This window comes from Aotus nancymaae, unplaced genomic scaffold, assembly GCF_030222135.1.
Source record: "Aotus nancymaae isolate 86718 unplaced genomic scaffold, 86718_ANA_hifiasm-v0.15.2.pri h1tg000155l, whole genome shotgun sequence".
Taxonomy (NCBI): Eukaryota; Metazoa; Chordata; class Mammalia; order Primates; family Aotidae; genus Aotus; species Aotus nancymaae.
In genome coordinates, this window is record NW_026988570.1 from 155631 (window position 1) to 180942 (window position 25312).

At 37.5% G+C, this 25312-nt stretch overlaps 1 protein-coding gene across 1 annotated transcript in view; it reads right to left on the reverse strand.

Moving 5' to 3' along the window:
• Nucleotides 1–560: 560 nt before the first annotated feature.
• The window catches only part of ZC3H6 (zinc finger CCCH-type containing 6), a 48557-nt gene continuing 23805 nt past the window's right edge, over nucleotides 561–25312 (reverse strand). The window contains exons 6-11 of the mRNA XM_064371656.1: nucleotides 24697–24810; nucleotides 20033–20140; nucleotides 19008–19261; nucleotides 17250–17761; nucleotides 16714–16947; nucleotides 561–5267 (exon numbers count right to left, since the gene is read on the reverse strand). Of these exons, the coding sequence (XP_064227726.1) occupies nucleotides 3784–5267; nucleotides 16714–16947; nucleotides 17250–17761; nucleotides 19008–19261; nucleotides 20033–20140; nucleotides 24697–24810 (2706 nt within the window). The 3' untranslated portion in view covers nucleotides 561–3783. The remainder of the gene's footprint in view (nucleotides 5268–16713; nucleotides 16948–17249; nucleotides 17762–19007; nucleotides 19262–20032; nucleotides 20141–24696; nucleotides 24811–25312) is intronic.

Consider the following 25312-nt stretch of genomic DNA (forward strand, 5'->3'; position numbering starts at 1 on the left):
GATCTCATATCCTGGTCTCTAGGAGCTTCCTAACTTCTAGTGGTTATTAACTAAAGAAACATAATACCTTTATCGACTAAGTGGTCACTCAGGAAGACCTCAATGTGACATGCCTGAAGAAATATATTACAGACTGGGTGTGAACAGATCTGCTGTTTCTAAGAGCTGGTGGCTCTCATAGTGAATGAGCTGGCCACTCTGCCCAAATATGCTATGATTTAAACAAACACATCATGCATTATGAATTGTCATAGCATTTTTAACCCTCCATCAATATCCAACCTGTATAAAATGGGCGGAGAAGTCAGATCTTGGAGAGACACAAGTCTATATAGCTCTAAGGTAGGGAAGTCCTATGTCTTCCTGATAAACATTTAAGGAAATTGCTAACTTGATGGGTTAATATTCACTTGAACAGCTTCTCAGGAAATTCTACTGTTGTGTATTCTGTGCATGCCATCTGAAGCTTCATAAAATTGCAAACCATACAAACCATATCATGTTATTTTGGAATTTGTACAACTTAATGCACCCTAATGGGAGCATAATGATTATGTTCATTCAAGTTATAAAGCAATTTTATATTTACAAATACCTTACAAAAATAATTCATTCTTTACATCAAATATGTGATCAATCAAAATTAACCCCATTTCACAGATAAGCAACTAGATATTGATATAAATGGCACAGAAACCAATTCAGAACAAAAATATGAATTTATTCTCTTTAAACTTCCAGCCCTTGTAAAGCCTTCCTACCTCTCTCTAATTAATTCAGCAGAGTGGCTGAGCTAAAAGTTCACACAGGATTTCTTTACTACCAAACTGTTCTTCCACTCTTAAAATAAGTAGGAGGAACACTACTATTCAGACTTCCATGGCTAAAGGATTAACAGAAACCTAAGCACACATCATTTCACAATTAGGCTCTTTCAGCTGCAGCCTAATTTGGGGGTTTGAAACATTCAGCTGGGAAATACAGAGGTTGCAGATAGAAACAGACCCAATTTTTGAAATAGAGTTTGAAATCATACCAACATTTGATTTGTTTTTAAGGTTCACAATGAAAGCTTAACCAAGATACGGGAAAGTAGTCGCTGAATCTAAATTCTCATGATCTTCTGTGTGTTCCATTTCAACCCCCTGATACATCCACTCTATTAATCATCAAAGTAAACAGGTATAGAATTTTCATCACAAACAGTATGAATAGTTAAGTTACATCGCAATGGATGAGCCTATCCAGACTCTTAAGACTCAAGTTATTTCTGTTATCTCTAAATATGTGGCTTCTAACAATAGGAACATAACTTACTTGTCCATCTAACAGTGAAATTCAAATTACATGGATTCTAAAAACACGAATTCACCTTAAAGAAGAGCTATTTATTAGGGGAAAATGGCTGCTTATTCAATTTGTATGAGAAAATGGGAAAAAAGAAGAATATTAAAATAAACTATGTTTACAAGGTATGACAGAATATCCCATAAACTAATGCTATCACAATAAAAATGCTGTATAATAAATAAAAGTCATTATTTTAAACATAAACATTTTCATATAAAATATATTGTCAAATTTGAAACTAAGTTCAAAATTTTTTTGTAAAATAGCCTCTAGGACAATAGTTGAGATAATAGGGACTCAGAATACTGAATAAATGAACATTACAGAATTTGCATTAGTAACTTTTAAATCTTACTTTTTAATAAATCTTGGAATATCTTTTTTAGTTGTAAAAAAGATATTCTGTTAAGAGTTTGGATTCTATTTTGATCTTTAACAAGCCAAATTCTCTTATGCTTAAAATGTAAATAGCATTACTTGACACAATAACTATAAACTACATGAATAAATTAAAGATTTGCTAAAAATTTCAATTACTAAAATCAGCCATTTTTCTGATTTTATACTGACAAAAGAGTAAATTACACTTTGGGATATATATATATATATACACACACACACACACACATATATATACACACACACACACACACATATATATATACATATATTTTCTGTCAGTTTAATTCATTTTATTGACTTCTCAATTAACAACAAAATTCATCTGGAGAGTAAATTAGAAAATACTTTGTATGGTGGCTTTAAATTACATTTTTAACCCAAAAATGTTATCCAGAGTCATTTCAGACAGCAAATGTATCCGAAGAACAAACAGTAAAAATTCACATTCCCTTCCGTAACTCTCCTTCCACTTAGAACACAATGAACTTCTTAAGTAGGCAGAGTTCTTGTTCACTTAACCACAACCCCATTTTAGCACAGAACTGAAGCAGAAAGAATTGAAGAAGTGATTAGAAAGGATATGCATTATTAGTAAACCATATGCTATCTGAGTGTTAGGTTCCCATGAAATATTTTACTGTATATTAAAAAAAAAAAATCACTTCTCAAGGGCAGCTGTTTTCATTCAAGGACTGATTTCATTACTTACTTTCACTGTCTTTTATAGTGAAATGGTCCTTTTCAAGTTATTAATATGTATTGGAGTTGTTACCAGCACTGTTCTATACTTCCAGTTCAGAATATGAGTAGCAGTGTAATACTTAGTTTCAGTTATAAATTATGTATGTATAAAACAAAGAGTTGCCATTATTTATATATTGCAATAAATACACAAGAATGAATACAAGTTATTTTTCATAAAATACAGTTTCTAATCAGTTTAGGAGATTTCCACACTATGAAGACATTAAATACTTAAAACACCAGGTAATCCCCTCTGTTACAGAATGCCAGCCAAGTGAGATCTGAAAGAGATTCTTTATTGATAGCCAAATGCTGTTGACTATACTTGCAATCTCTGTGTTTTCTTGCTATTTAAGAAAAAATACAGAACCTAGACATTTAAAACATTATCCATGTAATAATCACTACAGACTCTCACTGGATCCTTAAAAATTTTGTTAAGAATTGCCAAAGTCATGATGAACACAATTATTGCAGCTACATCATTTGAAAAAGCAATATAAACTATGCTGCTAAAGACACATTGACATACATAAATATCACAATGTAACATAGCAGTAACTAATTGCTATTTCATATGAAAAATTAAATTTAAAAAGTTATGCTAGAGAACTTGGAAATTTTTCACTTTAGCAAAATGTTCTATTTATATACCTCCAACTTCTATGATACAGTATACAATAAAATACTTTAAAAAGATATGACATTCAAATGCTTCATTTACACAAATGATATTGCCAATACTAATAAAAGTGATACCCTTAAACATGAACTGCTCTGCTAATTGTGATTTTAAAATGTTTTCTTTACTGGATTTTACATTTTAATTAGCAGTTAGCATTACATATTAATCAGTTTTGTGCTGACAAATAAAAATGAGAGGTCCTAGTCAAAATACTGTTTCTCAAAAGTAATGTACATCATATTGCTTGAAACTAAACAACCATATAAAAAGTGGCAATCGTTTATCTAAACATTGATTATGAAAGACAACTGGCATATATTCAAGCAGAGTGTTGAGTTCATGATGGTTTATTTACAATAAAAGTACTTTTACTGAAACTAACTTAAGTTTTTAGGTCAATTACTACAGTCTTTTAAAGTTATAAAAATATTATATAAAATACCACAGGCTTTAGAGGCTATAATTTCATGTGGTTCTGATACTAGCAGCTGAAAAGTGTTTATAATTTAAAAATAAATAAACTATAGAGGTAAACCAGTTACAAAACAGCAGAGGACTGAGACAGTCACAAGAGTGAAAAGAACTGCTTAATTACACAATAGCTAACAAAATGGTGACGCGGTTGGATCAAAAGTTTTAAAAACCTCTTTCAGAGATTTGTCATCTGTTTCTCTACCGGAATCATTATCTGGGGTTGGGCTCCCCTGTCCTGGCTGCTTTGCCTGCCTTGGATCACTGTACTGGGGCCTAATTAAGCCTGTTAATGCCTGAATAGGAAGGCTGTGCACTGCTGGGACCTGAACCTTACCAGAACTCCTGGGAACATCTGCCTGTGGGTCAGCTGGCCCGTCAAGAGGGACTTCCACATTTGGAGTTGTTTTCTGTGGCATGATAGCTTCTCCAGGGGAAGGCTCATTTTTGTCACTACTTTTTAAGCCACCACTTTTTTTCTGGTTCTTTGAGTTTTCTCCTAAAGAAACTGTTGCAAGCTCTGCTGTGGACGATGAACCATGATCCCTAGGGTCATACAAACTAATACCACTAAGAACTGAAGTTGGAGTTCCCAGTGGAAGGCCAGCTGAGGAAGAGAGTTTAGGGGCATATGGAGGCAGAGCCCCGGAACCAGAATTGCTAGTTCCTGGCCCTGAGGGCTGTGATGAACCAGGGTTTGATCTGGCTAAGTGAGGGGCACCCTTTGATGTATGTGAATCCTTCATAACTACTTGATGAGACTCTGTATTGGGCAGTCTGTGAAGCCTAGGATCAAAATTTTTTTGTAGTCTAGGATCTCCTAATTTACTTCCTGAACTGTGTGAGTCTCCAAATTGTTCTAGGTAGCCTTCTCTGTTTGTTGTATTAATTTTGGCTTTGGCTGCTAATTTTGGATCAATGGACACTGTATTTTGATGAAGATCACTTTTTGTATTCCATAACCTATTTAGCCTCTGGTCAGCTATAAGCGGGGGCAGAGGTAAATTGATTGAAGACACTGGATCAGGTTTAGGTAAAGGTACTGGAAGTAAGTCTTCCGGAGCCCACACAATGTGTTTTGCAAAGTTGGGTTTGGTTAGAATAATGTCCATCTTAATGTGACTGAACTGTCTCAATTGTGACCTTGGATCCTGGAGCATTATGCCAGGTGAGGCATCCAAAGGTATTAAGAAAGCTTTTTCTCTCAGTTCTCTCTCTGTATCTTCATCATCATCATCACCTTTTTTGTGTTTGACATTAGTGCCAGCATTTGCATGATGCACATCAAACTTTGCTCCACCAACAGAAGAGCCTACATGACCACTTCCATTCCCTCTTAATTTCCTGGGATCCCACGCAAGTCTAAGATCCAGTGGGGCAGACTCAGAAGGCTTTCTGATGTCTTGTCTTGGGATAGTCCTAAGTCTAGGGTCAACCACTTGGTTTCCTTTACTCTTCTCTTTAGCAAGCCTTGGATCAGTAGGAGGACTGAGTTCTGTGGAAGGTTGTTGCTGATTCCTTAAAGTTTCTGTTTGTTTCTGTAATGTTTTCAGTATTGATTTGACACTGCTTCCTTCTTCCTCTTCACTACTGGAATACCAGTTAACTGTATCATCTAAATGCAGACAAAAACTTATTATAAAGAATGAAGCATTTATATGTAGCCTTAATTAATATTAAAAAACACATACTATTTCTGAAATAAGTATAGTCTAACTTCAATAAAATGCATAACAAAATGACAGACTTCAATATTGCAACAAAATAAGATATGGTAAGAAAACTATCAATTCAGTCATTATACCCTGTAAAGGAAGCGGAGTGATACTAGAATATGTGTAATGTCCTTCCAGTTAGAGAAAAGGCAGGACTTTTTCCTTCTAACTGGCTCAGATATGTGTGTTGTATGTGTGGTGGATTGTAGGAGAAGGGAAAATGCTCTCAGCATTCTAAAATGTGCTAGATCTCTTCAAATCAAGTATTCCTTAAGCTTCCTAGCTCTGAATTTATCAAGTTTTAGTCCACTGTTAAATGGACTAAAAAGAAAATAAAACACTTAAAGTGATGGTAAAGGTAGCAATGGAAACTGAGCAAATGAGGAATGGGGTGGAGACTTTTCATTTACTCTTTATTATATGTTTAGATATCTGACCTGTGTGAATATATTAGCTATTCAAACATTAACTTTAAAAATAACAAAACTAACACCCTAAAACTTATATACTTTATGAGAACACTTTGAGTCTTACTCTTAAAGCCTATTTAACTCTAGAGTGTTAGACACAAGTTTAAGAAGCCTACCTATCATAAGACTTTTCTCTAGCAGAAGGAATTACAAACTGATGTTTCAGAAGGGTGATTCTCCCTCCACTCCATTAAAATATACACAGGTTGACTCTGAATTGGCCACAAGGTATCTACTGTTGACATTCTTGCCAGACCATAGAGTGAGAACATGGAACACAGATATGCAGATACACTATATATGCATATATGTATCTCCATCCTAGAGTGTCTTGGACCAGTAGACTATTCTAGATATTCTCATTTTTACCTTACCTCACTGCTCACTCATGCATGCCTACTACATGAAACTTTAGTGTTACAGGGTTAGTTTGAAAAAGGCAGTGCTTACAAAACAAGTATTGATATTTAGGGTAGAATGTGGTTTAAAACAGCATATGGTATGTCACAACTGCAAAGTTTTTCTCAGATCTCAGTATCTGAAAAAAACTACTTCTAGGCTGGGCGCGGTGGCTCAAGCCTGTAATCCCAGCACTTTGGGAGGCCGAGGCAGGCAGATCACAAGGTCAAGAGATCAAGACCATCCTAGCCAACATGGTGAAACCCCGTCTCTACTAAAAATATAAAAAATTAGCTGGGCGTGGTGGCGTGCACCTGTAGTCCCAGCTACCTGGGAGGCTGAGGCAGGAGGGTTCCTTGAATCCGGGAGGCGGAGGTTGCAGTGAGCCGAGATCACGCCATTGCACTCCAGTCTGGTGCCTGGAGACAGAGCGAGACTCTGTCTCAAAAAAAAACACAAAAAAACTAGACACTAGATCTCTTTTCTTCTCTTTGACATCAAGGAAACCTACAGATGGATTTGTGATTCACTTTTACCTGCTGCACTTATTTTAAGTATTTCTGTGTAGTTCACTCCTCATAGTTTGTGTTACTTCTATCCTTACTTTGTTTTCATTCCCACATCAATATATTTTATAAGCATTATATATATATTATAATTTATAACATATGTTTAAAATATTTCTCAAATGAGAGTGAATATAGGAATAGAGGAAGAGTAGAATAATAGAGACAGACCAGTGGAAAATAGATATTAGATAAAATATGATAATTAGCAGCTTTTTATCAAAGCAGAGATAAAATGCATAAAAGCATTCAAATCCATAAAAACAAAACAACTCGATCCAAGATGGCCACTTAGGAGGAAGTCGGGATTGCAGCTCTGAGAGAAGGCACAGAGGGTGAGTGGACGCCACATTCCCAGACGGATTTTTACTGCCCACAGACCAGGCGATTCACAGGAGGAGAAGCCCCACGGGTCGCCAGCGCCGCTGGTTTGAGCGGCGTGGCCACTCAGCCTACGCCCTGGGGCGGGGGGCAGTGGCTTCTTATGCAGAGCGAGAGAGACAGAGTTCCCTCTGAGCCAGCAAGGGGAGCTGAAGCAGGGAGTCAAGCCAGGAGACCCCCAGGCAAGGATGTGCCACGAATCTCAGAGCCGCTGCTTCGGCTGACGCAGCGGCACACAGGGCAGCGGATTTTAACTGCCCACAGACCAGGAGATTCACAGGCGGAGAAGCTCCACGGGTTCCCAGCGCCGCTGGTTGGACCAGAGCAGTCGCTCGGCCTGCACCGGGGGCAGGGAGCAGCAGCTCCTTGAGCAAAGTGAACGAGACTGTGTCCCCTCTGGGCCAGCAAGGGGAGCTGAGGCAAGGAGGCAAGCCAAGAGATTCCCGGGCAAAGAGGGCCCCACTGGAAACACGGCTGAACCTGGGACGGTCCAGCTCTGTGGGGGAGGGGCGTCCTCCATCGGGAAACACCCTGCAGTTCCCGGGGCAATTTGCTGTAACCAAGACAACCTGCCACTACAGAGACTCCGTCACTACAGGGGCGGGCCAGCATAGCGGAAGCAGTTCTAACTACACCCATATAAACAGGACTGCAGGGAAGCTCACACGGAAGCTGGGCGGAGCCCACAGCAGCTCAGCGAAACCTCTGCAGGCTGAGTGTGACTAGACTGCCACCTTGTGGGCAGGGAAAACGGTAGCAACACAGCTGAAAAGCATAAAGCCCTAACCCCCTGGGCCATAACACCTGGGGGGAAGAAAAGGGGGTTTATGAGTTCAGCTGCTGCAGACTTAAAATTACCAAAATCAGAAAGACAGCAACTACAAAGTCAATAGGCGGTTAAATCCACAAAGATGGGAAGAAACCAGCGCAAAAAGGATGAAAACACCCAAAACCAGAACACCTCTCCTCCTACAAGGCAGCATAACTCCTCACCAGCACAGGAACAAGACTGGACGGAGAATGAGTGTGATGAAATGACAGAATCAGCTTTCAGAAAATGGATAATAAGAAACTTCTGTGAGCTAAAAGAACATGTTCTAACCCAATGCAAAGAAACTAAGAACCTTGAAAAAAGACTTGATGAAATGCTAACGAGAATGGACAACTTAGAGAGGAATATGAGTGAATTGATGGAGCTGAAAAACACAACACGAGAACTTCGCGAAGCATGCACAAGTTTCAACAGCAGAATTGACCAAGCAGAAGAAAGGATATCAGAGGTCGAAGATCAACTCAATGAAATAAAACGAGAAGGGAAGATTAGAGAAAACAAGGTAAAAAGGAATGAACAGAGTCAACAAGAAATATGGGACTATGTGAAAAGACCTAATCTACGTTTGATAGGTGTACCTGAATGTGACGAAGAGAATGCATCCAAGCTGGAAAATACTCTTCAGGATATTATCCAGGAAAACTTCCCCAACCTAGCAAGGCAGGCCAATATTCAAGTCCAGGAAATACAGAGAACACCACAAAGATATTCCTCTAGAAGAGCAACCCCAAGGCACATAATCATCAGATTCACCAGGGTTGAAATGAAGGAGAAAATACTAAGGGCAGCCAGAGAGAAAGGTCGGGTTACCCACAAAGGGAAGCCCATCAGACTCACAGCAGATCTCTCAGCAGAAACCCTACAGGCCAGAAGAGAGTGGGGGCCGATATTCAACATCCTTAAAGAAAAGAACTTTCAACCCAGAATTTCATATCCAGCCAAACTAAGCTTCATAAGTGAAGGAAAAATAAAATCCTTTGTGAACAAGCAAGTACTCACAGATTTCATCACCACCAGACCAGCTTTACAAGAGCTCCTGAAGGAGACACTACACATAAAAAAAAACAACCAGCACCAGCCACTCCAAAAACGCACGAAATGGTAAAGAGCAGCAACACAATGAAGAATCTGCATCAACCAATGGTCAAAACAGCCAGCCAGCATCAAAATGACAGGATTAAACTCACATATAACAATATTAACCCTAAATGTAAATGGACTAAATGCCCCAATCAAAAGACACAGACTGGCAAATTGGATAAAAAGCCAAAACCCATCAGTGTGCTGTATCCAGGAAACCCACCTCACATGCAAGGATACACAAAGGCTCAAAATAAAGGGATGGAGGAAGATTTACCAAGCAAATGGAGAGCAAAAAAAAGCAGGAGTTGCAATTCTCATCTCTGATAAAATAGACTTTAAAGCAACAAAGATCAAAAGAGACAAAGAAGGACACTACATAATGGTAAAAGGATCAATGCAACAAGAAGAGCTAACGATCCTAAATATATATGCACCTAATACAGGAGCACCCAGATACATAAGGCAAGTTCTTAAAGACTTGCAAAGAGACTTAGACTCCCACACATTAATAGTGGGAGACTTCAACACACCATTGTCAATATTAGACAGATCAACGAGACAGAAAATTAATAAGGATATCCAGGACTTGAACTCAGACCTGGAACAAGCAAACCTAATAGACATTTACAGAACTCTCCAGCCCAAATCCACAGAATATACATTCTTCTCAGCACCACATCACACCTACTCTAAAATTGACCACATAATTGGAAGTAAATCACTCCTCAGCAAATGCAAAAGAACGGAAACCATAACAAAGAGTCTCTCAGACCACAGTGCAATCAAGTTAGAACTCAGAATTCAGAAGCCAACCCAGAACCACACAGCCTCATGGAAATTGAACAACTTTCTCCTGAATGTTGACTGGATAAACACTGAAACGAAGGCAGAAATAAAGATGTTCTTCGAAACCAACGAGAACGAAGACACCACATACCAGAATCTCTGGGACACATTTAAAGCAGTCTCTAGAGGAAAATATATAGCAATAAGTGCCCACATGAGAAGAAAGGAGAGAACTAAAATTGACACCCTATCATCAAAATTGAAAGAGCTAGAGGAGCAAGATCAAAAAAACTCAAAACCTAGCAGAAGACAAGAAATAACTAAGATCAAAGCAGAATTGAAGGAGATAGAGACACGAAAAACCCTACAAAAAATCAATAAATCCAGGAGCTGGTTTTTTGAAAAGATCAACAAAATAGACAGACTACTGGCCAGACTAATAAAAAAGAAAAGAGAGAATAACCAAATAGATGCAATAAAAAATGATAAAGGGGAAATCACCACAGATGCCACAGAAATTCAAACCATCATCAGAGATTATTACAAACAACTCTATGCACATAAATTAGAAAACCTGGAAGAAATGGATAAATTCCTGGACAGTAGCCTCCTCCCATGCCTAAACCAGGAAGAAGTCGAAACCCTGAATAGACCAATAACAAAGTCTGAAGTCGAGGCAGCAATTAAGAGCCTACCACCCAAAAAAAGCCCAGGCCCAGATGGGTTCACAGCCGAATTCTACCAGACATACAAAGAGGAACTGGTACCATTCCTACTGAAACTATTCCAAATAATCCAAAAAGAGGGAATCCTTCCCAAATCATTTTATGAGACCAACATCATCCTAATACCAAAACCCGGCAGAGACTCAACAAGAAAAGAAAACTACAGGCCAATATCCATGATGAACATAGATGCAAAAATCTTCAATAAAATACTGGCAAGCCGATTACAACAGCACATCAAAAAGCTTATCCACCATGATCAAGTAGGATTCATCCCGGGGATGCAAGGCTGGTTCAATATACGCAAGTCTATAAATGTAATTCACCACATAAACAGAACCAAAAACAAAAACCACATGATTATCTCAATTGATGCAGAGAAGGCCTTTGACAAAATTCAACAGCCCTTTATGCTAAAAACTCTCAATAAACTAGGTATCGATGGAACGTATCTCAAAATAATAAAAGCTATTTATGACAAACCAACAGCCAATATCATACTGAATGGGCAAAAACTGGAAGCATTCCCTTTGAAATCTGGCACTAGACAAGGATGCCCTCTCTCACCACTCCTATTCAATATAGTACTGGAAGTTCTAGCCAGAGCAATCAGGCAAGAAAAAGAAATAAAGGGTATTCGACTAGGAAAGGAGGAAGTCAAATTGTCTCTATTTGCAGACGACATGATTGTATATCTAGAAGACCCTATCACCTCAGCCCAAAATCTCCTGAAACTGATAAGCAACTTCAGCAAAGTCTCAGGATACAAAATCAATGTGCAAAAATCACAAGCATTCCTATACACCAATAACAGACTTAAAGAGAGCCAAATCAAGAACGAACTGCCATTCACAATTGCTACAAAGAGAATAAAATACCTAGGAATACAACTAACAAGGAACGTAAAGGACCTCTTCAAGGAGAACTACAAATCACTGCTCAACGAAATAAGAGAGGACACAAACAGATGGAGAAACATTCCATGTTCATGGTTAGGAAGAATTAATATCGTGAAAATGGCCATACTGCCCAAAGTAATTTACAGATTCAACGCTATCCCCATCAAGCTACCAATGACCTTCCTCACAGAATTGGAAAAAACCACCTTAAACTTCATATGGAACCAAAAGAGAGCCCGCATAGCCAAGACAATTCTAAGCAAAAAGAACAAAGCCGGAGGCATCACACTACCAGACATCAAACTCTACTACAAGGCTACAGTAATCAAAACAGCATGGTACTGGTACCAAAACAGAGATATAGACCAATGGAACAGAACAGAGGTGTCGGAGGCGACACAACATATCTACAACCACCTGATCTTTGACAAACCTGAAAAAAACTAGCAATGGGGAAAGGATTCCCTGTTCAATAAGTGGTGTTGGGAAAACTGGCTAGCCATATGCAGAAAGCAGAAACTCGACCCCTTCCTGAAACCTTACACTAAAATTGACTCCAGATGGATTAAAGACTTAAACATAAGACGTAACACCATAAAAACACTAGAAGGAAACCTAGGCAAAACCATTCAGGACATAGGTGTAGGCAAGGACTTTATGACCAAACACCAAAAGCATTGGCAACAAAAGCCAAAATAGACAAATGGGACCTAATCAAACTCCACAGCTTCTGCACGGCAAAAGAAACAGTCAATAGAGTGAATCGGCAACCAATAGAATGGGAAAAAATTTTTGCAGCCTACCCGTCTGACAAAGGGCTGATATCCAGAATTTACAATGAGCTAAAAAAGATTTACAAGAAAAATACAAACAAGCCCATTCAAAAATGGGCGAAGGATATGAACAGACACTTTACAAAAGAAGACATACATGAGGCCAACAAACATATGAAAAAATGCTCATCATCACTGGTCATTAGAGAAATGCAAATCAAAACTACATTGAGATACCATCTCACGCCAGTTAGAATGGCGATCATTAAAAAATCTGGAGAAAACAGATGCTGGAGAGGATGTGGAGAAATAGGAACACTTTTACACTGTTGGTGGGAGTGTAAATTAGTTCAACCACTATGGAAAACAGTGTGGCGATTCCTCAAGGACCTAGAAATAGAAATTCCATTTGACCCAGCAATCCCATTACTGGGCATATATCCAAAGGATTATAAATCGTTCTACTATAAGGACACATGCACACGAATGTTCATTGCAGCACAGTTTACAATAGCAAAGACCTGGAACCAGCCCAAATGCCCATCGATGATAGACTGGACAGGAAAAATGTGGCACATATACACCATGGAATATTATGCAGCCATTAAAAACGAGGAGTTCACATCCTTCGTAGGGACATGGATGAACCTGGAAAACATCATTCTCAGCAAACTGACACAAGAACACAAAATCAAACACCACATGTTCTCACTCATAGGTGGGTGTTGAACAAGGAGAACACATGGACACACGGAGGGAAGCACTATACACGGGGGTCTGTTGTGGGGGGACAGCGAGGGGGTGGGGAGTTGGGGAGGGATAGCATGGGGAGAAATGCCAGATATAGGTGAAGGGGAGGGAGGCAGCAAATCATACTGCCACATATGCACCTATGCAACAACCTTGCATGTTTTTCACATGTACCCCAAAACCTAAAATGCAATAAAAAACAAACAAACAAACAAGTAAACCTAGTTGTTCAAAATATTTCTGTATCAGGGCCAACAACTCTCATAGAACATTTACAATTATATATTATAGTATAAAATTTTATATTATCTAAAAGTTTTAATCTCCTTGCTTATGAAAACATAAAACTGTAAGATTTTACTGAACAATTACTATTAAATGATTGTTTTTTAACAATCATTTAAAATTATTAAATTGTTTATAATTTAAATTATACAGGAAATTCACTTACTAGGAATCCTTCATTCTCCTGTGATGTTAGGTAAACGAAGAATTAATAATACCTTCTTTGAAAATGTAACAAAAAATGTTCATAAACATTGAAGCAAGAAACCGAAGAGAACACCGAAAATTGAAAAGATATTCCATGTTCAGGGATTGGAAGAATCAGTATTGTTAAAATGTCTATACTACCCAAAGCAATCTATAGATTCAATGCAATTCCAATCAAAATGCATATGACGTTCTTCACAGATATAAAAAAAAATCCTAAAATTTATATGGAACCACAAAGGACTCAGAATAGCCAAACCTATCCTGAGCAAAAAGAACAAAAATAGAGGAATCACATTACCTGATGTCAAATTATACTATAATTTGATGAGCTATATAGTAAGTAAAACAGCATTGTACTGGCATAAAAACAGATACACAAGCTGGGCGCGGTGGCTCACACCTGTAATCCCAGCACTTTGGGAGGCTGATGCAGGCAGATTACTTGAGGCCAGGCGTTTGAGACCAACCTGGCCAAGATGGAAAAACTGTCTCTACTAAAAATACAAAAAAATCAGCTGAGCATGGTGGTGTGCACCTGTAGTCCCAGCTACTCAGGAGGCACAGACTTGGGAGGCCGGAATTGCTCAAAACCAGGAGATGGAGGTAGTGGTGAACTGAGATTGTATCACTGCACTACAGCCTGTGCAGCAGAGTGAGACCTTGTCTCAAGAAAAAAAACAAAAAAAACCCCAAACTAACAAAAAAAGAAAAAGAAACGTAGACCAACGGAACAGAACAGAGAACCCAGAAACAAACCCATACACCTACAGTGAACTGATTTTCGACAAAGGTGCCAAAAACATACACTGGGGAAAGAACAATCTCTTCAATAAATGGTGCTGGAAAAACTGGATATCCATATGCAGAAAAGTAAAACTAGACTCCTGTCACGCCTGTAAATAAAATTTACGCACCTATAAAATTTACAACCCTGTAAAATAAAGTTACCATCTGATCCAGCAATCCCACTGCAAGGTATATACCCAAAAGAAAAAAAAATCAGTATATCAAAGAGATATCTGTACTCTCCCATTTACTGCAGCACTATTCATAATAGCCAAGATTTGGAAGCAACCTAAGTGTCCACCAACAGACAATGGTCAGGTGCAGTGGCTCACATCTGTAATCCCAGCACTTTGGGAGGCCAAGGTGGGTGGATCATAAGGTCAGGAGATGGTGATCATCCTGGCCAACGTGGTGAAACCTCGTCTCTGCTAAAAATACAAAAATTAGCTGGGCATGGTGGTGCATGCCTATAATCCCAGCTACTCAGGATGCTGAGGCAGGAGAATTATTTGCACCAGGGAGTTGGAGGTTGCAGTGAGCCAAGATCAAGCCACTGCACTCCAGCCTGGTGACAAGGTGAGACTCCATCTCAAAAAAAAAAAAAAAAAATTAGGTGGGCTTGGTGGTGCACACCTCTAATCCCAGCTACTCGGGAGGCTGAGGCACAAGAATCACTTGAACCTAGGGGGTGGAGGTTGCAGTCAGCTGAGACTGTGCCACTGAACTCCAACCTGGGCAACAGAGTGAGACTCTTTTTTTTTTTTTTTTCCAACCTCTGCCTCCTGGGTCCTGGTTCAAGCAATTCTGCTGACTAAGCCTCCCATGTAGCTGGGATTACAGGTGCATGCGACCATGCCCAGCTAATTTTTTTGTATTTTTGGTATAGACGGGGTTTTACTATGTTGGCCAGGCTGGTCTTGAACTTCTGATCTCGTGATCCAGACGCCTCACCCTCCCCAAGTGCTGGGATTACAGGCATGAGCCACCATGCCTAGCCAAGACTCCATCTTAAAACAAAACAAAACAAAAAAATAGACAATGGATAAAGAAAATGTGGCACATATACACAATGGAGTACTATTCAGCCATAAAAAGAATGAGATCCTGTTCATTTGCAACAACAAGGAACTGGAGGTCATTATGTTAAGTGAAATAAGCCAGGCACAGAAAGACAAAATTCTCATGTTCTCACTTATTTGGGGGAGCTAAAAATTAAAGCAATTGAACTCATGGACATAGAGAGCAGAAGGATGGTTACTAGAGACTGAGAAGGGTAGCTGGCAGATAGAGAGGAAGTGGGGATAGTTAATGTGAACAAAAAGTTAAAAAGAATGAATAAGACCTAGTATTTGATAGCACAACATATAATCAATAATAATTTAACTGTATGTTAAAAAAAAACTAAAAGGCTATAACTGGATTGTTTGTAACACAGAGGATAAATGCTTAAGGTGATGGATACTCTCATTTACCCTGATGTGATTATTATGCATTGCATGCCTGTATCAAAATATTTCATGTACCCCATAAATATATGTACCCACAAAAAGTAATAATTAAAATATTATAGATATATATTTTTAAATGTTCATATAATGGCTTGTAGTGTTATATAGTTTTACATAATCTTTCATAAATGTCATTTTTAAGAGTGGCCAAACATCATTCATAAACAGAATTGGATGCTTTAAACTTTTCTCACCTATTACTGAATTAACTAACTGTTGTATACTTTCCAATATCAAAAATAATAAGGTATACTTAGTTTCCATATAATCTTTTTATATTTAAAAATATTTCTTAATATTATAGCAGATCCTTAAGTATATAGCCTATGCCACAAAAATGTCTCTAATAACTGAATCATTTTGAAATTGGGCTAGAATTTAAAATCCTCAAACTGAAAGCAATAGCAAAAAGCTTAATTGCTTGCAAGTCTGCACAACCTTAAACTCTAGCTTCAGATCTTTTCACTGCTTCAAGTCAAACCTTTTGCAATTAATTATTAACACAATTAACTGAAGCCACAATCAATCACAAGAAGATAGTGGCTACAAGATAAATTGGAAATACAAGACAGAGCTCATTTTTAATCATTATTATTTTTTTCAGAGTCTTGCTCTGTTGCCCTGGCTGGAGTGCAGTGGTGCAATCTCAGCTCATTGCAACCTCCCTCTCCCAGGTTTAGGCAATTCTGCTGCCTCAGCCTCCTGAGTAGCTGGTACTACAGGCACATGCCAGCACAACTGGCTATTTTTTGTATTTTTAGTAGAGATGGGATTTCACCATGTTGGCCAGGCTGGTCTCAAACTCCTGACCTCAGGTGATCCACCCACCTCGGTCATTTTTAAATTTTAACCCATCCAAATAGGTAAGATGCTATTAATAACTTCTAACACACCTTCTTCCCTGCTTGGTGCCCTATGATGTTGGGTGCTGGATTGTTCTTCATCTTCTTGGTATCTCTGAGTAAGTCGGACAAAAAGAGCTCTTTGTACTGCAGGGAGGAGGCCTGGTACAGGCAGAGGGCCATGGCCTGTCCTGGTGCTGCTGCCATCAGACCCACTTCCATGATTAGGTGAGTCTTGAACAACAGGAGGCTGCTGCTGGGCAAATTCACCATGCCATATCCCATCTACATGTATAACATGGGGAGAGACAGACATTGAGTGAGCACAAAACTCTACCAGTGTCATAAGAAATAAAAGCTTTCATAATAGGCACACTGGATTATCAAATTACGTCATTTTAAAGGATTTCTAAAAGTTATCTAAAGTTCTATTGTTCCAAAAGTTTCGCCAAGTGAAAACATTTTAAGATTTCAATCTTACCAATTTTACTTAGCGTTACTTAAAACATACATTTCTATCATGCTTTTAAGGAAAAATAGGACTGTATTTTAAATTATGAATAAATTATTTCAAAAAGTAAACTTACCACCAGAGTTATTGGGTGGCTGAAAATTATGTACAGAATGCTGTGCATAGTAATTATCATAAAACTCAGTTGGGTTTTGCAGGGATTCATAATTGGTGTTGAGCTGCATTTCACCAGGACTTTGCTGGTATGATGAACCTGGAGAACAGTGATTCTCTCTGGGTACTTTCATCACATGTCCTGGAAAGCCTGGCGAGTTGTAAGCCCCACCCATGCTTGGTGGTGTCAAAGTTGCGTCTGGTTGAACAAGTACTCCAGCTTGATTTTGAGGACCTACAATTTCAGGTGGACCAGGTGGTAAAGGTGGGCTCTGTGGCACTGGTAGACCAGGAGGTCCTGCACATGGGTGATGTCCAGGGGAGCCTGAGTGCATCACAGGACTACTGTGTCCTTGAGACATGTTAGGTCCAGGACCTGGACTTGACCCAGAACTATAGATATGTTGAGGGTGTGGGCTGCTTCCCTGAAATTGTGGTCCTGGTGGTGAGGCACTGTTATAAAAAGCTGGTGGCCTGTAGACAAAAAATAACATTTCTTAGTTCAAAGAAAAAGAGATGAGAATGTTAACACTTCTAAACAGATATTGGTTAAGTATTTTTTTATATCAGAATAGAATACTGTGTGCTTAAGAAGCAATTTGTTCCATATCGTCTATAGGTAGAAACACGAAATAGACCTCTTACTGTCATTGTAGCCCACCTGCTTACTGTTAGCTGTTCTAAAACTTACTTTTTTGAAAAATACAGAAAAGTACAAAGATAAGAAAGAATCACCCCTAATCCCACTACCCAGATATAAAATTTTTGATTGGTTCTCTTCTACTAGTCATTTTTTAAAGGCATATATAACCTTTTACAATAAAATTAGAATCTACTATATAAACATACAACTTTTTATGACAATTTGTAATTGGTTATTGTCGGCATATAAAAAGACCTTCAGTTTTAGAATGTTGCTCTTCTTTCTTGATCTCTTGCTAATTTAATTATTATTTCCAATAGTTTCATCTGTTGATTCCTTTGGGTTCAGGGAAACTTCCCAAATAATGAGGCTGCCACTACACTTCTAATCTTTATAACTTTTCTCTTTCTCTTATTTCATTGACCAGGATACAATACAATATGTAATATTAGCAAAATAGTGGACATATTTATCTTCTTGACATTAGAAATACTTTTAATGGTTCAAATGAATTGTGGTATTTGCTATAAATTTCTTGCTCCTCATTGACTGAGACTTCCTTCCTTTCCTGAGTTGTCAAGGCTAAACAAATACTCAACAATGTGACTTAGGGACCAGATGCACAGACCCTAGGGGACAGGCAGCTGGGCTGGAATGGTGGTGGTAGAAAATGAAAATCTGGATCCAGAAGTCTTCCTCAAATAGTCGAAGGAATTGCTCTTCACAAAGAACCAAATATGTGGAGGACTATTTCCCACAATCTGAAGGCATTATCAATGACAATGCAGCCTCATAATCGAGAATGCCAAATCCACCTACCAGGCAGGGTCCTTCAGGATTACTACGCTGAGAGGTTTCAGAAGCCATATAAGGATTCCATATGGGAAAGCACTGATGGCAAGTAGCAGAGAGTGGGAATGGAAAACAAAGGGGAAAGCAGCCATCTGCAATGCATGCCAGATATGTGCTATCTCTACCCAAGTTTAATTACATGATTAGCTTGTAATATGTCTTAATTTCTTAATGATAGTTTTCAGGCAAAAAAATGTTGATGTCATTTTGAAAGTTTTCACTTACTTCCTCCCAATTTTATGTGCTAAATCCACGGTAGGTTTTACAACTATTTCAAAAAGAGATGGAATTTTCCTAAAATCATCAGAGAAATCTGTCTGAAAATCGTCTTCAGGATCAGAAAAGGGAAAATGCTCTGGAGGGGTTGGCAGAAGCCCAACCCCTGGAGGTGGTTTGGGAAGAGGAGTTATGCCACGCTTTCTAAGTTCCTCTAATTCTCTTTCATCTTCATTTATGAGTTCTTCATCAGTATTCAACACCTAAAAATAATTGGCAAAGATTACTATTTCAAAGCGAGCTCTTTTCCTCACATTTAAAACTAGGAAGACTTAAGTTTTGTTAGTAGAAAACATTACATTAAAGTTGAAATGGGCTGGTCACAGTGGCTCACGCCTATAATCGCGACACTTTGGAAGGCTGAGGCAGGTGGACCTCTTGAATTCAAGAGACCAGCCTGAGCAACATAGATAAACCTCTGTCTCCATCAAAAATGCAGAAATTAACTGGGCATGGTAATGCCTGCCTCAGGAGACTGAGGTGGGAGGATGGCCCCGGTGGCAGGTTGGGACGCACAGGGCGGGGGGCGGGGTGGGGGGGAGGTGGTGGTGGTGGCATAGAGCAGGGCATGCAGTAAGCTGAGCCAAGATTGCGCCACGATTGCGCCACTACACTTAGCCTGAGCAACATAGTGAAACCCTCCCCAAAAAAAAAAAAGAATAGAAAAAAAGAAGAGAGAGTGAAAGAAGGAAAAAAAGAAAGAAGAAAAAGCAAGCAAGAAAGAGAAAGAAAGAGAAAAAGGGAAAGAAAAAGAAAAAGAGAAAAAACAGTTGAAATCGTTTGGAGATAGCAAACTCCTCATTTTTTATAAACAGAATGAAGTTCAAAAAGGTAAATAATATTGCTCCAATAGAATAAAATATAAAACAAAGCTTCAATTTTTCAGCAGTTTCATAAAATGTGATTTATAAAATATGATTCAAGTCAAATGTATTTGTGGAGAGATCTAATCAAGGTACAAAAATATTACTCACTTTGTCCAAAAGTTTCTTTGTTTCTTTAGTCAGATCATCATGGGAAAATTTACAGTTGTCCCCCTGGTAACATTTTGCTCCACTATGATAGAACTTGCATGGAAATTCATGTAAATGAAAATATTAAGGAAAATACCAAGTAGAATCAAGTTCTAATTTTTTTAAACCAAAACCCACAACTGTTAGACAAAATGGTTAAGTTCTAGAGATCTGCTATATAACATTGTACCTCTAGTCAAAAATACTGTATTGTATGCTTAAAATTTTGTTAGGGTAGTAGAACTCATGTTAAGTGTTCTTAATACACAACCATAATTCTGCTGAATTAATAAGGCTGTATTATAATACATTATACTGAATTTACTATAATCACATCAGCTTATTTTTTATTCTATTAAGGTTACATAATTATACAAAAACATTCAAACAGCTTTTTTCTCTATTAAAACTAAAAAGCCACTTTTTTTTTTTTTTTTTTTTTTTGAGACAGAGTCTAGTTCTGTCGCCTAGACTGGATTGCAGTGGCACAATCTGGGCTCACTGCAACCTCCGCTTCCTGGGTTCAGGTGATTTTCCTCAGACTCCCAAGTAGCTGGGATTACAGGCGGGGGCCACCATGCCTAATTTTTTTGTATTTTTAGTAGAGATGGGGTTTCACCTTGTTGGTCAGGCTGATCTCAAACTCCTGACCTCAAATGATCCGCCCACCTTGGCCTCTCAAGGTGCTGGGATTACAGGCATGAGCCACGTCACCCGGCCTTGAAAGCCACTTTTTAATAGAAAAAAAAAAACACCATTTATAACTATTATAGCAAAAACTATTATATTTTAATTACATAAGCTCTGTTACTTTCCACAATGAAATAAAATAGTATGTAAATTTTGTAGCAAGGGCTTATATTTATAGGCCGGGCGTGGTGGCTCATGCCTGTAATCCAAGCACTTTGGAGGCCAAGACGGGCGAATCACCTGAGGTTGGGAGTTCAAGACCAGCCTGACCAACATAGTGAAACGCCGTCTTAAATTAAAAAAAAAAAAAAGAAGAGCTTATAACAAAAATTAAGAGGCTTAATATGTTATGTTAAAGGCAAATATCCCAATAATAAACTACAGACTAATCTTAAGATTTTGGAGACAAACTTGTAAAGAAAATACTAAATCTAGAAGTACAGTGAAAAATATACCACTCTCAGGTGGTTTGTGTTCAGGGAACAGTCGGATGTGTTTAGGAAATTTATTATTGTAAACATGGATAAGGTAAAAAAAAAATATGATCATTTTGGCAGATGCAAAAGGAAAATGATAAAATTCAAAACCCTTTTTAGATTTAAAAAATCCTCTTAGTAAAATAAAAGTATACTTTAATTGATTTTTAAAAACCTACTTTAAAACTGCAACCACAAGCTAAAACAAAAAGGCATTATCATTAAAACATGTATATGTCTGCCACAATCACTACTATTTAATATTTCTGGAAATGTAGCCAATACAATTAAAATTAAAGGTATAAATACTGTAAATGAAGTAAAATTATTATTTACAAACAGCATGACTATGTAACAAAAACTCTGTAAGAATAGACTGAAAGCTTTCAGATACAGAATTCAATAAAATATTTGTTTTCTAAAGAAATATGTCAAATCCAAAAAAATTTATTTTTCTTGAATAGGACAAATTTATTACAACATCTTATTTGTTTTTATTTTTATTTGCCAAATCACTTCTCACCTGAGACTATTACAACATTTTTTATAAAGAAGGAAGGCATATATGCCTTACCAAATATCAAACATATTCTTACAGAGGGGAATAATCAAATACCACAATAGATAAGAGTAGTATGGAAGCAGAACTGTGTAAAAATGAGACAATGAGTTAATCATCTGGAAAAAAAATGAGGTCCCTATAACACATAGTATATTAAAATACAGTCCATATGAATTAATGTAAATGTTAAATTTAAAAGTAAAATATTCACAATCATTATAGATTTCATTTACGTAAAAAATTATGTGTATAAACATATACATATCCATTCATACATACATACCGTAGCATAGAAAAAGTTTGAAAGACTTTATGCCATACCGTAAACATGGTTATCTCTATAGGATGACATTACTTAGAATTGTTTTTCAAGTTTGTTTGAAGGTTATTCACCATACCAAAGTAGAGAGAATAATAAAATGAACTCCCTCTCATGCTGACCTCATAGGTTCAACAACTTTCATCATTTGCTGTAAATATTTCCATACCTATTTTGAACAGATAAGGGATACTGTTTCTTTCCTTTTTTTTGTTTTGTTTTTGAGATGGAGTCTTGCTCTATCACCCAGGCTGGAGTGCCGTGGCAGCATCTTAGCTCACTGCAACCTCCATCTCCCAGGTTCAAGTGATTCTCCTGCCTCAGCCTCCCAAGTAGCTGGGATTACAGGCACACACCACCACACCCAGCTTATTTTTGTATTTTTAGTAGAGATGGGGTTTCACCATGTTGGCCAGGCTGGTCTCAAACTCCTGACTTCAGGTGATCCACCCGCCTTGGCCTCCCAAGTGCTGCGATTACAGGCATGAGCCACTGTGGCCGGACCCTTTCCTCTTAAAATTAGTTTTTATAGAGATGGGGGTGGGAGGGGTGTCTCACTATATTACCCAGTCTGGTCTCAAACTCCTGGCCTCAAGCAATCCTCCCACTTCGGCGTCCCAGTGTTAGGATTACAAGTGTGAGCTACCATGTCTGGCCAGGAATACTTTTTCTTACCAATCACGACTTCATTACCAACCTGACAAAATTAATGCGTCAATTTCAACTAGTACCCAGTCAATATTCAAATTTTCCAGACTTTTAAAAAACGTTTTTATAATTCCTTTATTCAGATCAGGACACAAAGATGATCCACAAATTGAAACTAGTTAATATATCTCTCAAGTTACTTTTATTGATCTCGAGAAGTTCCCCTTTCCCTTTTATTTTTGTATTATTTGTTAATTTTAATATTTGTTATAGATGGTATTTGAATACTCTACTGGATCATAACAAAAGGCATTTAATATCTGGTTGTTTCTTTTTAGTGATGTTAAGACTGATCAGTTCTTTCAGGTGTTGTCAGTTTCATCCATCAACTGTAAAATTACTAATTAACTTTTCACCTCATGATTTTAGCAGCCATCAGTAATCACTGCCCAGGTCTATTGGTAAGAATTTGCAAAACGTGGGATTGCTGGGTTAAAGGGTAAATGCATGTGTAATTTTGCCAGATATTGCCAAGTTCTCCTCCATAGGAATGCACCATTTTGACATTGCCAGCAACAAGGTATGAATGTTATCTGTTTTCTCACATCCTTACTAACAAACTTTGCTGTCATGGTTTTTTTATTTTTGTAAACCTGACACAGCTGCAAATGTTATCTCAGTGTAACTTAAATTATATTCCACTTATTAGGAACATTGAACATCTTTCTATATGTTTTGGGACTATCTACATTTCCCTTTCTGGAATTATCTGTATCTCTTGCCTCATTTTTATTCTTAATGTTTAGAAACTAATATATTAAGGGTATTACCTCTTCCTAAGTCATATAAATTACACATAATCTTTCCCGCTTTATTATCTTTTTTGTTTGGCTCATGTTATATGTATTTGTTCTGCAACTGTAAGCTTTTTCATGGAGTCAAAATTTCAATCTATTCCCTTTTTGCCTCTGGATTTTGAGACACAGGAAATTTATCTGTTCTCCTGAGTTATAAAGGAATTCATCATGTATTCCTCTGGTAATTGCATAGTTCAATTTTCTGACATTTAGATCTAAGATAACAGGCATTTTTCATTTTCCATTTTATTCACTTTCTTTTTTTCACATTTTTTGAACATGCCATCAGAATTTAAAAATCTATCTGGAAAAATAAACATGAAAGTCTACCAAGTATCACAGTGTGCTGCTGTGGCAGAAATAATCACAGCAAAGCAACACTGACATGAGGGTGAACAAATCCATGGAGCCAAACATGAAGTCCAGAAAAAAATGCATATATATAAAATTTTGTCTCTGATAGAGTTTCAATTCCATGGGGGAAAACTTCATTAGTCATAAGTGGTAGCGAGGAACCTGATAGATATTTGAGGGGAAATTAACATGGAAAATTGCAGAATACATTTAAAAAAAAAAAGGACAGGAACACTACATATAGTGAAATTCCAATTTGGGTAGGAGCAGGACCACAATTTAAATGTATATATTTCCCAAGGGAGAGTGGGGAAGAATATACAGTATTTATCATTGAGTGGAAGATTTTATAAGACTTTTATAATTTTCACAATGATAATTTATTACTCATGAACTTAAGTAAAATAATTATGGAATAAATATTTTGCCAACTACTCCTTCAGGAAGCACAATCTCTTGCAATACTTTAAGCTGATTATATGAAATATAAAGTACCTTCACTTCACAGAATTGTTTCCAAAGGGCAGTTATCTCATTTTCCTAAAGAATAAAAGTCAGTTTGCTCTTTTGAAGTACAAATTCTGACTAGACTGGGTTTATGTAATGTGTTAAATTTAAAACCAAACTAGGCTTTCCAGGGTGTATTTATCATTTTTTAAAACCTCAATGATGCTTTAAAATCCCCGCATTTTGTTTAACATAGATTTTAAATAAAGGATATTATGCATATAAATGCAGTTCTCTCCTTTGGTACAATATCCTTGTAAATAAAATTTGCAGATCTCTTTTCTTTTCTCCAACTCTGCATCATGATCAAATTTACACTGATCTCCCTATTCACAAAAAGAAAAAAAAGGGAAAGAAAAAAGATAAGAAACAAAGAGAAACAAAGAAACAACAACTGAATTTTCTCCATGGTGTCTCATGGTAAAATTATGATCATTATCTTCAGTCTTTAATAATGAACAAATAATAACTCAAAAGACCCCTTAGAATTCCTGCCCAAGACAGTGGATGTAGCTATGTGCACTGAGGCAGCACAGTGAGCAAGACCTCAGAGGATACTGTCTGAATTCAACCAGCACTCACCATTTCCAGTTGAGCTACCATGGGTACTTACTTAACCTCTTAGTGCCATGAAAAAAATGGGGATAATAACATTAACTACTTTGTAGGTCACTGTAAGATTAAATCATTTAATATTAGCTGTACTTTGAACAGTACTTGCCACATAGCATTATGTGTAACAAATTATGTTACACATATTATGTCCCAGAACATAATTAAATGAGCTTTAATGTACAGTGTTTCCATACAAGATACATTTTAAAGACC